We start from the raw sequence: 14246 nt of genomic DNA on the forward strand, positions 1-14246 counted from the left end.
TCATGAAATGTAGTTTATAATTATTTGGGCAGAGAAAATAGAGAATTGGGGTAGTTATGTAAAATTCAAGATTAAAGAAAAGCAGTATTATATAGCAGAAATATAAATTGGCTATTACCTTCAGTAATTTAGATCAGGGGTTGGCAGGTCCCTGCACCAAATCTGGTCTGTTGTTCTTGTAAATAAAGTTTTATTGGTAGACAGTCATACGCACTTGCTGTCACCCATGGCTGAGGGCAGAGTTGAGTGGTTGTGAGAGACCTTATGGCCTGCAGGAACTAAAATACTAGCTGGCACCTTGCAGGCAAAGTTTATGACCTGATTCGGGTAGCTGCCTAAACTGTCCAATTCGCTTGTTCTAAAACAATCCAATAATGTAGCACACTTATCTGAAGATTTGAGAATATGCATGCAACAGCCTAATCAGAAGAAAAGTCCAATTCCACCCATAGGGTTACAAACTCTTCCCTTTTCCCTACAAGGAATTAAATGAATAAAACTGTGTGAGATTTTACTGGTATGTATCATATGTATCAATCTTGATGAAAAGTTAAAAATGTGTATTTATACAGATACATAGTGTTACTTTTCATGCACTGTTTTCGGACTTCTGGTTCACAAAATCTGCATTTCTGCACCATGATTTTGAAGGCAAAAACCCAACTTCTGGGCTAGCGGTCAATTCTGAGGCGCCCAGCATGTTCAGGAGGCAGCGTCGGGGAGCGTGTCCCTTACCTGGAGGGGTGTAGGCGTCCATGGAGGTCTACACGACCAGGGACCTGCGTTTGGAAGGCATAGGCACCGCCATCTTCTGCTCTTTGTGTCTGGCCAGAGCCGCCTGGACAGCTTCCGTGTGGACGTCTGAAATGGAGAGAGCTCAGTCACTCAGTTCTCAGCTTAGGTCCCAGAGGCCAAGCTGCACCCTCCTCTCTGTCCCCGCAGCACGGTTCATCCACCTTCTGAAACTCACCAACAGATGGGTGGGTGAGGAAAGAAAATCAGTGTTTACAGTTCCATAAAGACATTAAAATTTATTCACAGACTTTTAATTATTCATTTTATTAACTGTAGAATCCATATCCGCAAGCAAACACTGGGTGTAAACTGCACTGAGATTTTTCTTTTTAGGGTGAATGCACCTTGATCTTTGGAGATTCTTTGTAGGTCACACGTTTGAGCCTCCAAATCCTTTCACTGTACCGTTGAGAGGCGTGTGCACGCCTCGCACCCCAACTCACACAGCCACGGTCGCAGCTCAGCTCAACACCGGCCATGGGCCAGGACTGTGTTGGCTATGGATATGGTTTGGCTGTGTCCCCACCCAAATCTCAACTTGAATTCTACATCCCAGAATCCCCATGTGTCGTGGGAGGGACTTAGGGAGAGGTAACTGAATCACTGGGTCCCGTCTTTCCTGTGCTATTCTCGTGATAGTGAATAAGTCTCATGAGATCTGATGGCTTATCGGGGTTTCCGCTTTTGCTTCTACCTCGTTTTCTCTTGCTGCTGACATGTAAGAAGTGCCTTTCGCCTCCCACCATGATTCTGAGGCCTCCCCAGCCATGCGGAACCGCAACGCCAACTAAATCTTTTTCTTCCCAGTTTCGGGTATGTCTTTATCAGCAGCATGGAAATGGACTAAAACAACCATTAAGACATTTTGTGGCTATTAACCCATTACATTAATTCCACACATTCACTGAATGCCTTCTCTGTAAGTCCTTACGGGTTGGGGTCGCAGTGGTGATAAGGCAGACAGTCTCATGGCATCTCACGCAGGCCACTTCTTAAGGGATGAGACAAGTGATAGATGGGCTAGAGAATTAAAGCAGAGACAGATGCAGCAGCAACTCCAAACTGTGAAGCCAGGGAAGAACCCTCTTAACACAGAATCGGAACAACAGGAATGAAACATACCGGCTGTCAAGACGAGAATCTTCGAGACACAGGCAAAAATCCGCTCAAAGGCCCTAAACTGTCAGTGAGAACGGTGTTAGCAGAATAAAACCACCACCACCAAAAATGGCCAGCGTGAGTGAAGACGAGTTGGGGCAGTTTTCTCTGAAGCTGCGAGAATGATCCCACTGAAAGAGAATCAGACGTGGCTTTCTGGCTTAAAACCCCCAAGCTGCCACCTGAGACAGGACCCAGACCCTCAGCATCACGCCCACAAGCAGCTCATCGCACTGCTTGGTCTTGTCAGCCTTTGTGCACACTTCTCTCCCTAACTAGATAAAGAGCCTGGTCATCTGGCCACTATTTCTAATTCCCAGGTCAAAAACCATTATGTGACTGACTTGGCTCATGGCCGAAAACTGAAGGGATCAATGAGGTGACAGTCCACTCACTTCCACAAATCGCTTTTTGTTTTGCATATTCTCCGTTTTAAACTTTTTGGATGTAATTTCAAAGACACAGAAAATCTGCAAGACCAGCGTAGTGAATTTCCACATAACTTACCAGGCTCAACTTAGGCCCAACTGCTCCTATCTTACATCACTGCTTTCCCCCCTCCCCCATGAATTTTCTAAGTCAAATGAAAATAAATATCAGATACTATATCCTTCCATACCTAAATGTTTCAATGTATTTCCTAAACACAAGGATATGCTCTCACATTCACTTTCCTCAAGATCCGGAAATTTAACTGTCATATACAAAGTTCACTTTCAAATGCTGTCAACTGTCTCCATAATTTTCTTACTTTGTCTTCTTCTACGATCCAATCCAGGATGATGAATTGATTTGTCATGTGATTTTTACCCGTCCAGCATCCAAGTTTCTCAGGTTTTGTGTTTCCTGAAATTGGAAATGTTAAAGAATACAGGTCAGTTATTTCACAGCTTGTCCTTTATTTTGGTATCTTCCGGACTAGACTCAGGAGTATGCATTTTAGCAGGGACACCGCAGAAGTCTGTCTTACGTGACAATGTTAACATCGGCAACTCAGTGAAGGTGGTGCTTAAGTGCCTCCAAAGCAAAGATGCTACTTCTCGCGTTGAAATTAAGATTTGGGAGGAGACACCCTGACACTATGTGCATATTCTGTTTTCCATGAATTCTCCACTACTAGTTTTAGCATCCACTGATTTCCTGTCATTCCTTCTAAATCATTAGATCTTCCATATTCACTGAAAAATAATTTTATCTTTCAGCATTCATTTACATATGTCCATATATACTCACGGAGTCTGGCTTCGTGGGTTATGATTCATAGTTACAATGGTTTGTTCTGTTGCTCAACTGGTCCCAGATTTGACACCGGATTCCCCAGCCCTTAGACCAGGGCTCCTTCTAGTGAAGAACGGAGTTTGGAAGCTAAGAGTGGGCACCGGGTGCTGCTGGGCATTGCCGGCAAGTAGAACACACACACGCATGTACACGCATGTGCACCCACACCCATCCACAGGCACTTCTATCCCTGTCTACATCTGTCGGGAGCCACCAGCTGATACTTGTACCTCCTGCTGCAACCTAATCCCACGTGATCCATTCCAGGCTTTGGCCTTTTCTTATTTCTACCTCTTACCAAGAAAGAAACCTGGCACCTGCAGCACTCAATATATTCACTGATTTATTAAGCTTATTTGCTTAAGTCTGGAGATACAGAAATGCTTTCAGAATTGCTATCTAATACCACGGTGAAAAATCTATCGAGTTCAGTGCTCATTTGTAATTATTTTTTCATTGTTTTTTTGGAAGGTAGGGAGTACAAAGTATACACAGTGAAATGTTCAGATCTTGAGTACACTTGGCGCATTTCGATAAATGGAAATCTATTACCCTAATCAAATCTTTTGCATCAAAGTTCCCACAAGTCCCCTCCCAGTCAATCCCAGCCCTCAAGAGACAGCCACTGTTCATTCTCGAGGAGTGTTCTTGGCGCTCTTCCGTCACCCGAGACTCGCATAGATTCTCCGTTGTCACATGGACTCCACGGCGTGGTGTTCACTCTCTGCTCAGTTCAAGGCTCCTGGAACTCATCCCCGTTGTCTGTTTTGGTTTCAGCATTTTGTACGTTTTTCCTGCTGGGAACTAGGACAATGTATGAATATATCAGAATTTGCTCATGTTTCTCCAGATGAGAGAGATTTATGTTGTTTCCAGTTCTTGGCTATGACAATTTACTCTGGAGATAATGTGCATTCTTTTACAAGGACACACATTTTCTGCTCTCCTTGGTGAACGTCTACAGCATACCTGCTGAGCCATATGGTAAGTGTACACATTTTAAAGAAACTGCCACATTTGCTGAAGTGGCTGTGCCATTTTAAGTCTCCATCAGTCTGAGATCCAGTCTGTCATATCTTCACCAGCACCTGCTACTGTCCTCCCTTCTCCACTCTTGTGAAGGGGAACCTCGCGGGTTTAAGTTGTACTTACCCAATGACTCCCTGGTGAGCACCTCTCATGGGCCACTGGGCATCTGTATACATCTGTTGCGAAGAGTCCATCTTGCATGCTTGCAAAATTCACACCATTTCTGGTTGTTTGTACATTTCCTAAAATGTTCTAAATAAGGCCCTGTGTCTTCTGTACATCAAGCATCTCCCCCTGCTTCCAAGTCTTTATGCCTTTTAGTTCTCCTAACTAACTTCACGGACGAGGGCCCCAGTGTGCACCATGCGAACCTGAAGCACGGAGAATGGCCATGCTCCCGACACCCCTGACTGTGGGCAGAGCTCCCCGGCTGCCACCACCGAGGAGGGGGGTCAGCTCTTGTTTTTCAGGAGTGGCCTTTATCAAACGGAGAAAGTTCCCTTCTGTTCCTGATGTGATAGGAAATTCGTATAAGGACTATTAAATTTCAACAGATGTTTTCCAGTGTCTACCGGGAGGATAAAATGGGTTTTCTGCTTTATTTTTTGTTAATATGGTGAATTACATTGATTTTTGAATGATGAGCCAAATGTGCAATGCAAAACTACAGATCATGAGAACAAACTCTAAGTGTTCATGGTATTCTTATCCCTTTTACATATTTCTGGGTTTGATTTAGTAAGAATTTGTTCAAAGCTTTGGCATCTGTATGTCAACAAGAGTGAAAGGCGTGAGATTTTGCCTCACATGCAAACTAACAAAGGGGGCCAGCACCACCCCAATGCACTGAAAGAGCCAGGACATTTCCAGGCCAGAAACAAAGGGCTTGTCACACACAGTGGGGCAGCAGGACCCACTCACCCCTGTCGATATTCAGGATCACACAGTGGGGCAGCAGGACCCACTCGCCCCGGTCAATACTCAGCAACGTCCTGTATCCCTGTACAACGACAAGATGTTATTTAGGCAAAACAAAATTAACGATCATGTCAAGAACTGCTTACATTTTTCTCTTCTGAGAAAATTTGTTTTTAGCAACCATGGCTCTCAAGGCACTCACTTGCACATTATACATAATACTGCTTGTGGCCAAAGTCATGGTACCTTCCTATTCTTATTTACCAAGAGTTCTGAAAGGTGAGTATTTTAAAGAGAAAAGAGGTATGTGGCTTACCCCAGGCTAAGGAGTGAGTTAGCTGGACAATTCTTGTGAAATATGTGCTTTTTCTAATTAGAAAATCTGAGAACAAGGTATCAGTGTGAGTCTGTTATCTCCATGAAGGAGTGAAATGGATGCTGGGAAATTGAAGGAGCTTCAGAACGGGAATCTCACAACCTCAAATGGGGAGACCAGCAATTGGGAAAGCAGTCACTCTGATTCATGGAGTTTTCGGAGATTCACGTCCACTCCGTCCTGCATTTGAGCGACTTTTCTTCTTGTGATGTGGACCCGATAGAAGAGAGGTCCCACGTAGACATTCGGCATTTGTGAGGGTCTGGCACCGTGACTCACTTCTACAGATTTAACATGTTTGTGTATAAATTACAATGGCTCAACTCTATAAAAACTGATAGCAGTTATGGATCAATTCCCTCATTTCTCACTTGGGCCACACTTCCTGTTTCTGCAAGAACATATCGCTTGGCTAGAAGGCACGATGTTGACATTGAAAGGAAAAAGGACCTTGTATAAAAATGATGTAGAGAATTCTTCTCAAAGGCCACTGGGACACACACTGTGTTGGTGACCAGCTGTCTACCGGCGCGGCAGCGAGAGAGACAGAGCTGCACGCGTGAGCAGTCACAGCTCCCGTGACCCACACCAAGACCCCCAGGGTGATGAAAGGCCAACCAGCAGCCTTGGAACGTACACTTCCTTCCCAAAATAGCTTCCCGAGAAACAACAAACAGTGATAATTGCAGGCATTTCTATGACTGGGAAGCAAGAAACCCTCCCAGTCCTGTTCCTTCTACACCACATCCAGAACAGGCGTACACCCGGTGTAGAAAGCTCCCAAGGCCTGAACAGATCATTCGATTCTAATTCAGACTGACCTAATCTCTGCAGTGCAGTCCTACAAACAGACTTTCCAAAAGTTACCAAACCACTACCTCAAACCTCATGCTTTCTCTGCTTCGAAAGAGGACATGCGGCTCGGTTTATACAGCCACCAGCACACACACAGGGTATTATCTTATTGCCCTTCAGTGCCAAGAAGAATCCTGTGGTCTCTCACAGTAAAAACAAAACCACAGCCACCACAACCCAGCTTTTCAAGTTGCAGGGAGTTTTACAGCCTCTTTCTATGTCGTCTTCCTTTTTGCCCCAAACTGGATATTCTTTTTACTTTCTCCTTATTTCCTGAATATAATTTGATCAATATAATCAAAGTGCTTGTGTTAGAAGCAACTTTACTTAAAAAGAATTCAAAGAACTACATCAAAATATTAAGAGTAGCCATTTCAGGGTGACAAGAGAACAATATATTGTTTTTGTTCATTATTTCCAACATTTGCGAAGTTTTTTGCCTTGAGTGTAGTCACTTTTGCAATCAGAGGTTACAGTGCTTGATGGAATGAGGCCATGAAGCGCACACACCACCGAGTTTCTAACACAGAGCAATCTGTGAGGAAGGATGGAGACACAGGAAAGGTTCATTTTAAAGCAATGCAAGTGTTTTTTTCATAAAGGCAAAAGACGTTTTTTAAAGTGTTTGTATCATACACAAGTCTGCTAAATTTGGTCAAAAAACAGAGAAAACAGTAACAGAAGAACACTTTAGCCCACAAGGAGACCAGCACACCCAGCTCGAGACCACTCCAGATGAGGCGTGGAGAGTGGTTTCCTCACAGCTGACCCACAGGATCGGGTAACACAAGCAGAAGGGAAACATGGGGACCACAGAGACATCAGACTGTGGACTTCATAGCAAGAGACAGCAACACAAACTAGCGGAGTAATTAAAAACTATGGTAAAAAGAGGTCCACATTCTATTTTAACCTGAAATCAGTGGCACGGGGACCACCACACCACCCTGCAGTTGCCTCCTCCCTCCCCCACACACAGCAGCCTCCTGGGACAACATCCTACTTCCAACTTGCAGTTGCCTCCCGTCCCACCCCCCCACAGTGGCCCCCTACGACAACATCGTACTTCCACCCTGCAGCTGCCTCCCATCCCCAACACACAGCAGCCTCCTGGGACAACCTCCTACTTGCCGGCCACAGCCTGGAGCCCCCAAAGCATGGAGGGGCTTAGCGAGCCACACAACATTCCCCCTTCACACCTGGGAAGTCAGCCCCTCACTGAAGTGGGTCCTGCGCCCACCAGCTGTGCACGATCAGAGGTGTGAGGTTATGGACCTGGTCACCAACTGTGCAGAGAGGCGTGAGGTCATGGACCTAGTCGCCCGTTGTGCACGATCAGAGGTGTGCAAGGTTCCAGACCTGGTCACCTGCTATGCACAATCAGAGGTGTGAGGTGATGGACCCGGTCACCCGCTGGGTATGAATAGAGGTGTGGGTGGTTAGTGACCTGGTCACCAGCTCTGCACAATCAGAGCCATGTGAAGTTACAGACCTGGTCACCAGCTGCACCCAATCAGAAGCTTTTGAGGTTAGGGACCTGGTCACCTGCTGTGCACAGAAGTGTGAGGTTATGGACCTCGTCACCCGCTGTGCATGATCAGAGGTGGGCCAGGTTAGGGACCATGTGCGTGGTGATGGACCTGATCAGCAGCCAAGACACCTGACGTTTCCAGTGTCATCCCGGCTTCTTTCAAAACTGGAAAAGTCTTCAGATATTTCCCAAAAGCTTGTCCATCTTTGAAAACGATATGCGTGTGCACAGGTGATACCGATGACTGAAGATTGAAGTTTAGAGCATTCCAGCCCCATGCCCATGTCCCATCCCATCTGCGAAAACTTGAGCACAAACATCTCCCTCTCTGAAGCTCCCTGAACCCTGTGGCAGGCCTGAGACTCAGGTCCAGTGTCCTGTCAGTTACACTGAACAAAATGTAATTCAACACTGGCCATGGGCCCTGTGCTTTAAAAACCACATATAAATCTCCCAAAGAACTACAATCTATGAAAGCTTTCATGGCTAGTATTTTAGGAAGACTGATCAGTCTTGACCTAAATCAAAGCCGACACTGCCCAAATTCACTCTAACCCCAGCTTCGTGCACAGGCAGCCATCGCCTGGCCGTCAGGGTGACCAGCAGCCTGGGCACAGACAGGACCAGCGCCGGTCCCTCCCTGCACCTTAAGGGGGCTTCTGAGCTGCTGTCCATGATCAGTGATGGTGACGCCCAGAGCAGCTTTCCGGGAAAGCAGTAAACCTTTCAGGTCCTCACCTCACGAGGATGGCCATGTATAAATCAACCGCCTTTGTTACTGCCCTGCCATTCTCAAAGAGGGGATGGGTTAAACTTCTTTATCCACATGCCCAACACAAGGCACACCTGCTCCAGCACGAGGCTCATCTACTTAATCCCGGGAAACTCACACAACCCACAATCAGAGGCCGCACACAATCAGAGGCCGCGCACAATCCGAGACTGAGCACAATCAGAGACCACACACAATCAGAGACCACACACAGAGACCCACACAATCAGAGGCCACAAAGAGGCCAGAGGCCACAATCAGAGACTATACACAATCACAGGATGTGCACAATCAGAGGCCATGCACAGTCTCTGCAACCTCATCAGAAACTGTTTCTGACCATTCACCTGAGGCCACCAAGTTTAAATGAGAGGCCCAGGTTTTAAAAGACAGCAGGAGTTCTCTGAAGGCAAACTCCGTGCATTCCACCATCAGCACCATTTGTGCCTGTCACGGTCAGGAAGAACCACAACCACGTCTCGGTGCCCTTGCAGTGCAGGGCGCTGCGTTTCTCCCCCTTTCCAAACCCGCGGCGGCTCCTGGCGACCCAGCGCCTCTGCTCAGCCACACGCCCCCAAGGCCTTCCTCCCTCACCCCACAGGGGAGCTCCCGCAGCCGGGCTATCTGGCTCATCACTCCGATTCAGTCACTTACACCCTCATTCCAGGCTGAAAATCTCTTCTGAAAATATCCAAATCTTACCCACGTCAGGCTCCATCTTTTCCCCAGAGCTCCTCATCCCCTCCAGAGCAGCAGCCCTGGTGCCCGTGCAGCCGGGGCCTGTGGGCAGATCCGTGGGCTCAGAATGCCCAGCCCCTCAGCCCCTCTGTGTGTCCCCTTACTCCCTGCTCCCTGGCGTTAATGCCCTCCGTCTTCGATTTCCTGATAGGCAAAAGGGGGTTAATTCTAAGAGTGCTAACCGAACTGGATCACTTAACACCATGTCGGGCCCAGAATACCCCTTGATCAATGACAGGTATTGCTGCGCTGTTACCATTGCGCTGGGTCCAGGTTTCCTGTGAGCCCTTTAGGCTCTTTGCCGTAAAGGCCACTCAATGGTCCTGTCCAAGCCTGTCTGTGGCAGATGGACAGGTGAGTGGCCGATGCACACGTGTGATGCTGAATGGGATCGTGCAAAGCTGGCCCCGCGTATTGTGGTCAACGTAAGAAAAAAGTCGCCCATGCTTGCTTGCTGCTGCCCTGCGGTGTCCAGAAGGAGCCGCTTAAAGGCAACTGCGCCGCACCTACCTTCTTGGAAGGAGACGGCAAGACCAGATTGGCTGGAGCTGGGAAGTTGTGCCCTACAGATCAGGGCTGCGTAACCCAGGGAAGGCATCACTCGAAACACGTGCTGGAGGGCAGCCAATCCGACCCGACCGTCCACCTCCAGGGTCAGCCATGGGGCTCCACTTGATGTGTCATCCTGATCACCCCTCACAGAGCAAATGAGCCTTTGACTTCAGCCTGTCCTAGGTACAACACCGACTCCCACCTCCCACGTCCTGAACCAGCCTGTTCCGGGGATTGCTGTGGAGGTAGAGGAGCAGGCCCAAGACATCTAGTGGCATTTCCTGGCAAGGACACTCACCATGCTCGACCATAAAACTCGGGTCAACTGGTTTTCGGAGGGACTGTAATTTACTTGTGGCACGCATGGATACTGATTGACCCAGGGAGGGGCACGGAGGAGGCTGAAGGAAAACCCATGGTGACTGCGCCAGGCATTCCCGCACACACCGACATCTTCAGACTAGGGCGGCGTCCTAGTCTTACAATCAAACCGAAAGCCCAGAGAAACTAGGGACCTTGTCCAAGACCAGCAACAGGTATGTGGGCAGCTGGGATTCAACTAAGTCCTTTCCTGGATCCATCCACGCTGCTCCCTGCCCCCACTCCCACCACCCCGCCATGGCCCCCGATAGACACAGCAGGTCTGAACATCAGGCACCCCGCACGCAGAGTACGGAGCAGAGCCGGCTTCCGCAGTGGGATCTCACACACATCCCACTCCCCTTCTTGCCGAATGCCTCGGGACTCTGTGCGGTCAAGTCTGCAGATGTGGCCTCACTCTGCGCTAGGAGATCTGGGTGGCCGGCAGCGTTTTGCAGAGTGCTCCTCCAGACGGGGCTCGTCGGCTGATCCATGAGACACAGGACACCTGAGAGAAGGGCCGACAAACCCCACAAAGTCGCTCCCAACATGGAGAGGAGAGGACCACAGCGGGGCTCTCGCAGTCCACGCTTTGGACAGGTCTTGCTGCAAACTGTGGTGCTCGTCAGGCGCGAGGAAGTTTCCCAGGGCAGGAGCTCTAAGTGACACAGCAAAAGCGACACAGGCGATGCAGCAGGATGTACTTCAGCTCAGGGCTCAGGAACCACGGGGTGCAGCGTGGCCTACAGCAAACCAGACACATCAGAAGCCAATGTCCCACCTTTTACATTCAGTGACATTGAACGGAGGGAGTTATCTGTAGCAATCATCTTCCTGGGGGACCCGTACAGCACGCATGACCACCGACACTGACCACGAGTCCTTCCTAGGTCCTGGGGGCTACCCCACTTTACACGCACGGTTCCATGCACAAATCTACGCGTGGCAGTTGTTAGCCCCAGCTTAGAGATGAGGAAAACGCTGCTGGAAAAGCTAAGTGAGAAAATCAGACTTCAGCACACCTGCCATCTCCAAGACCACTACTGCTCTATGTGCTAGGGTCTCAAGGGTTGGGTGTGTGGCATTTTAAGTGACTAATTGTAGGTGATTTTCTTCTCTCCTACACCTGTTTAGCCTGAACGTGCACGTACATGCTCTGCTGCAGGTGCACTGCCCTATGTAGACCAGCAATGCTCTTTCCTGCCTCGGGTTCTCGTTACTGCCTTCCGGAAAATCTCACCTGCTTTACAGCCAAGCCAGGTAGGCCTGGTCAGCCGCACAGTGAAACTCCTGCAGTGTCAGAGCTAAGTGCTGGCTGAGACTTTAACAGCGAAGACAGTGGAGTAATGGGGATAAACTGAGCAAAACTGTATTGTAACGCAGATGAACGTCTAGAAGCAAAAGAAACTGACACCCCTGAGAGCAGGCGACTCTCTTACTATGATGTTAATAGCAGCTTGCTGTTTCCAGTGTCTCCGTGTGCCAGGGTTTCCAGTCAGCGTTTGTGTTTATCTGCTCTTGGGCTACCTGATCAAACCTCTGCAGAGATCAAGGGTATCTAAATTGACCCAGTATCCGCAGGCTGGCTGCTCAGAGGCCGTGGTGTGGAACGGCCAGGACATCGCTTAGTCATACGGGGCACAAGCACGTCCCTTGCCACTCCTGTCTTTCTGTTTCATCAAACCCTCTTTTCTCCTGAATATTGACCATAGCAAAGTCATTAGCCTTCGAGATGCATTTGAAACATCAACTTGCTTTGTTCAAGAGGTTTAAGACACACGTAAGTCTTTCTTGCCATGCTCAACACACACAGCCGGCCATTTCTGAAGTCAGTGTTTCTGGAACAAAAGCCTTGGCCTGCCCCAGTGAACATTCACACTGAGCACACTGTCGCAAGGCTGCTTGGCCAACCAGCAGGGGGCAGGAGAGAGCTGCAGGGGCCACGTGGGGTCCCTGCAAGGGCGCCTCACTCCCTCAGTCAAGCGCGGTGCCTCCTGCCAATCCAGCGGCTTCCTCCAAGGGGAAGAGGCCTCTTCAGCTGCTACTGCACTGATTTCAGACGGCTCAGCCAATGGGGCAACAGATTCAACAGAGTTCTATGTTGTTTAAGGAAAACTTCTGTTACCAGGCAACCTTAGTACCATATTCAACGTAAAATAACCAACAACATTGTTTTCAAAACAACATGCTACTAGTGCCTTATCCTTCAATGCTGCTTAAACACGGAAAAGTATGAGGAAAAAAGAGCATGGCACTTACTTCTTAAAAAATAACACCTCTTCCAGGTTATTTTTACCCCTATCATAAAGACTTAGAACTATGGATTCCCTACAGGAATGTGGAGTGGGGTTGGATCCCCACACTGACCCAGACTCACCCCAGGTCAGTCATCCCCCCACCACGGGGTTCACACCTCTCCAGGCCCTGTCACCTCATCAAGGAAAGGTGGCGTCTCTGAGCTCTCTTCGCAGGAAGCACCCGAACGGGAGCTAGAGACACAGACACACCCACAACTACTTTGAAATCCTAAACATATTTAAGGACTTCATTATTAGCTTTTTAAAACTGTAAGAACAAAGTGACCCTGGTTTTAACCTCTCTGCCACAATAACACCGTGTACATCTGTCTTTTGCTATTTGTTCCTTCTCCAGCAGCTGCTGCCTGGCTGGCCGACTGCAGAAGAACAGCCTCTGGTACTCCCGGGAAGCCCTCGGTAAAAGCGTGAACACCACGATCACGTCTCAGGACGCCGCACATGTTAGGGTCGCCCACAGACCGCCATTCCCAGTGCCTAGAAGGCACTGAACGGGCCTCCTGCTCTTTGTAAATGTCAACTTTCCTAAGCTAAGTTGTGTTGAAAATTTTTAACTGCAGTCCACACGTACTTCTTTGTGTCTTGTTTTTATCCTAGAGGAATACTTTTATGGAAAATTAAGCTTGCAAGGTTGAAGGATTTTCTGAAAGTCGACTCCTAATCCTGGAAGAAAAAAAAAAATGGGCCAAATGTGGTGCTCACGCCTGTAATCCCAGCAGTTTCGGAGGTTGAGGCCAGGAGATTGCTTGAGCCCAGGAGCTCGAGACCAGCCTGGAAAACATGGCAAAACCCTGTCTCTATTAAAAATACCAATAATAATAATAATAAAGCTGGGCATGGTGACGTGTGTCTAGTCACAGCAACTCAGGAAGCTGAGGTGGGACGATCACCTGAGCCCAGGAGGTGAAGGCTGCAGTCAGCCCAGATTTGCATCACTGCACTCCAGCTTGGGCGACAGAGTGAGACACCGTCTCGAAAAAACGAAAAGCAAAAACAACTGTATAAATCATTATAGAAGGGAGCTGGCCAGGCGCAGTGGCTCACGCCTGTAATCCCAGCAATTTGGGAGGTCGAGGTGGGCAGATCACCTGAGGTCAGGAGTTTGAGACCAGCCTGGACACTATGGCAAAACCCCATCTCTAATAAAAATACAAAAATTAGCGGGGCATGGTGGTGGGTACCTGTAATCCCAACTACTGGGGAGGCTGAGGCAGGAGAATCACTTCAACCCTGGAGGCGGAAGTTGCAGTGGGCCGAGACTGCCTCACTGCACTCCAGCCTGGGCAACAAGAGTGAGAGTCCACTTCAAAAAATAAAAATAAAAATCAAGGGAGCTAATGTTTTTCATTTAAAGGAAGGGAGAAGAACATTCAGTATTTATACCTCTCAAGCACACATCTCCAGTGGTGTCCTAAAGTATTCAAGATACACATTCCTACAAATATAGCTCAAAACTACTCACCAAGTTACATGCTAAAAGCACATGCATTGTAAGAATGCTACATTATATTTTTTGAGCATCTGTATCCAATATTTTAGCATACTGGCAGTTTTCCCTTCAGGTGCTGT

The 14246-nt window shown here is 48.2% G+C and overlaps 1 protein-coding gene across 35 annotated transcripts in view; it reads right to left on the minus strand.

The window, feature by feature from the left end:
• The window catches only part of LOC139361627 (disco-interacting protein 2 homolog C-like), a 182558-nt gene that overhangs the window by 58449 nt on the left and 109863 nt on the right, over window positions 1-14246 (minus strand). For 10 of the 35 annotated variants that reach the window (XR_011619208.1, XR_011619210.1, XR_011619209.1 and 7 more), the window contains exon 1: window positions 736-1044. Coding sequence is in view for 30 of the 35 variants with exons in the window: in XM_071090291.1 (XP_070946392.1) it covers window positions 736-757 (22 nt within the window). In the remaining 5 variants the exon portion in view is untranslated. Of the gene's footprint in view, window positions 1-735; window positions 7341-14246 lie in introns of those variants that run through there. The other 25 variants (XM_071090279.1, XM_071090276.1, XM_071090277.1 and 22 more) reach the window with 12 other exon arrangements.

The sequence above is a fragment of the Macaca nemestrina genome, unplaced genomic scaffold, assembly GCF_043159975.1.
Source record: "Macaca nemestrina isolate mMacNem1 unplaced genomic scaffold, mMacNem.hap1 Scaffold_76, whole genome shotgun sequence".
NCBI lineage: Eukaryota > Metazoa > Chordata > Mammalia > Primates > Cercopithecidae > Macaca > Macaca nemestrina.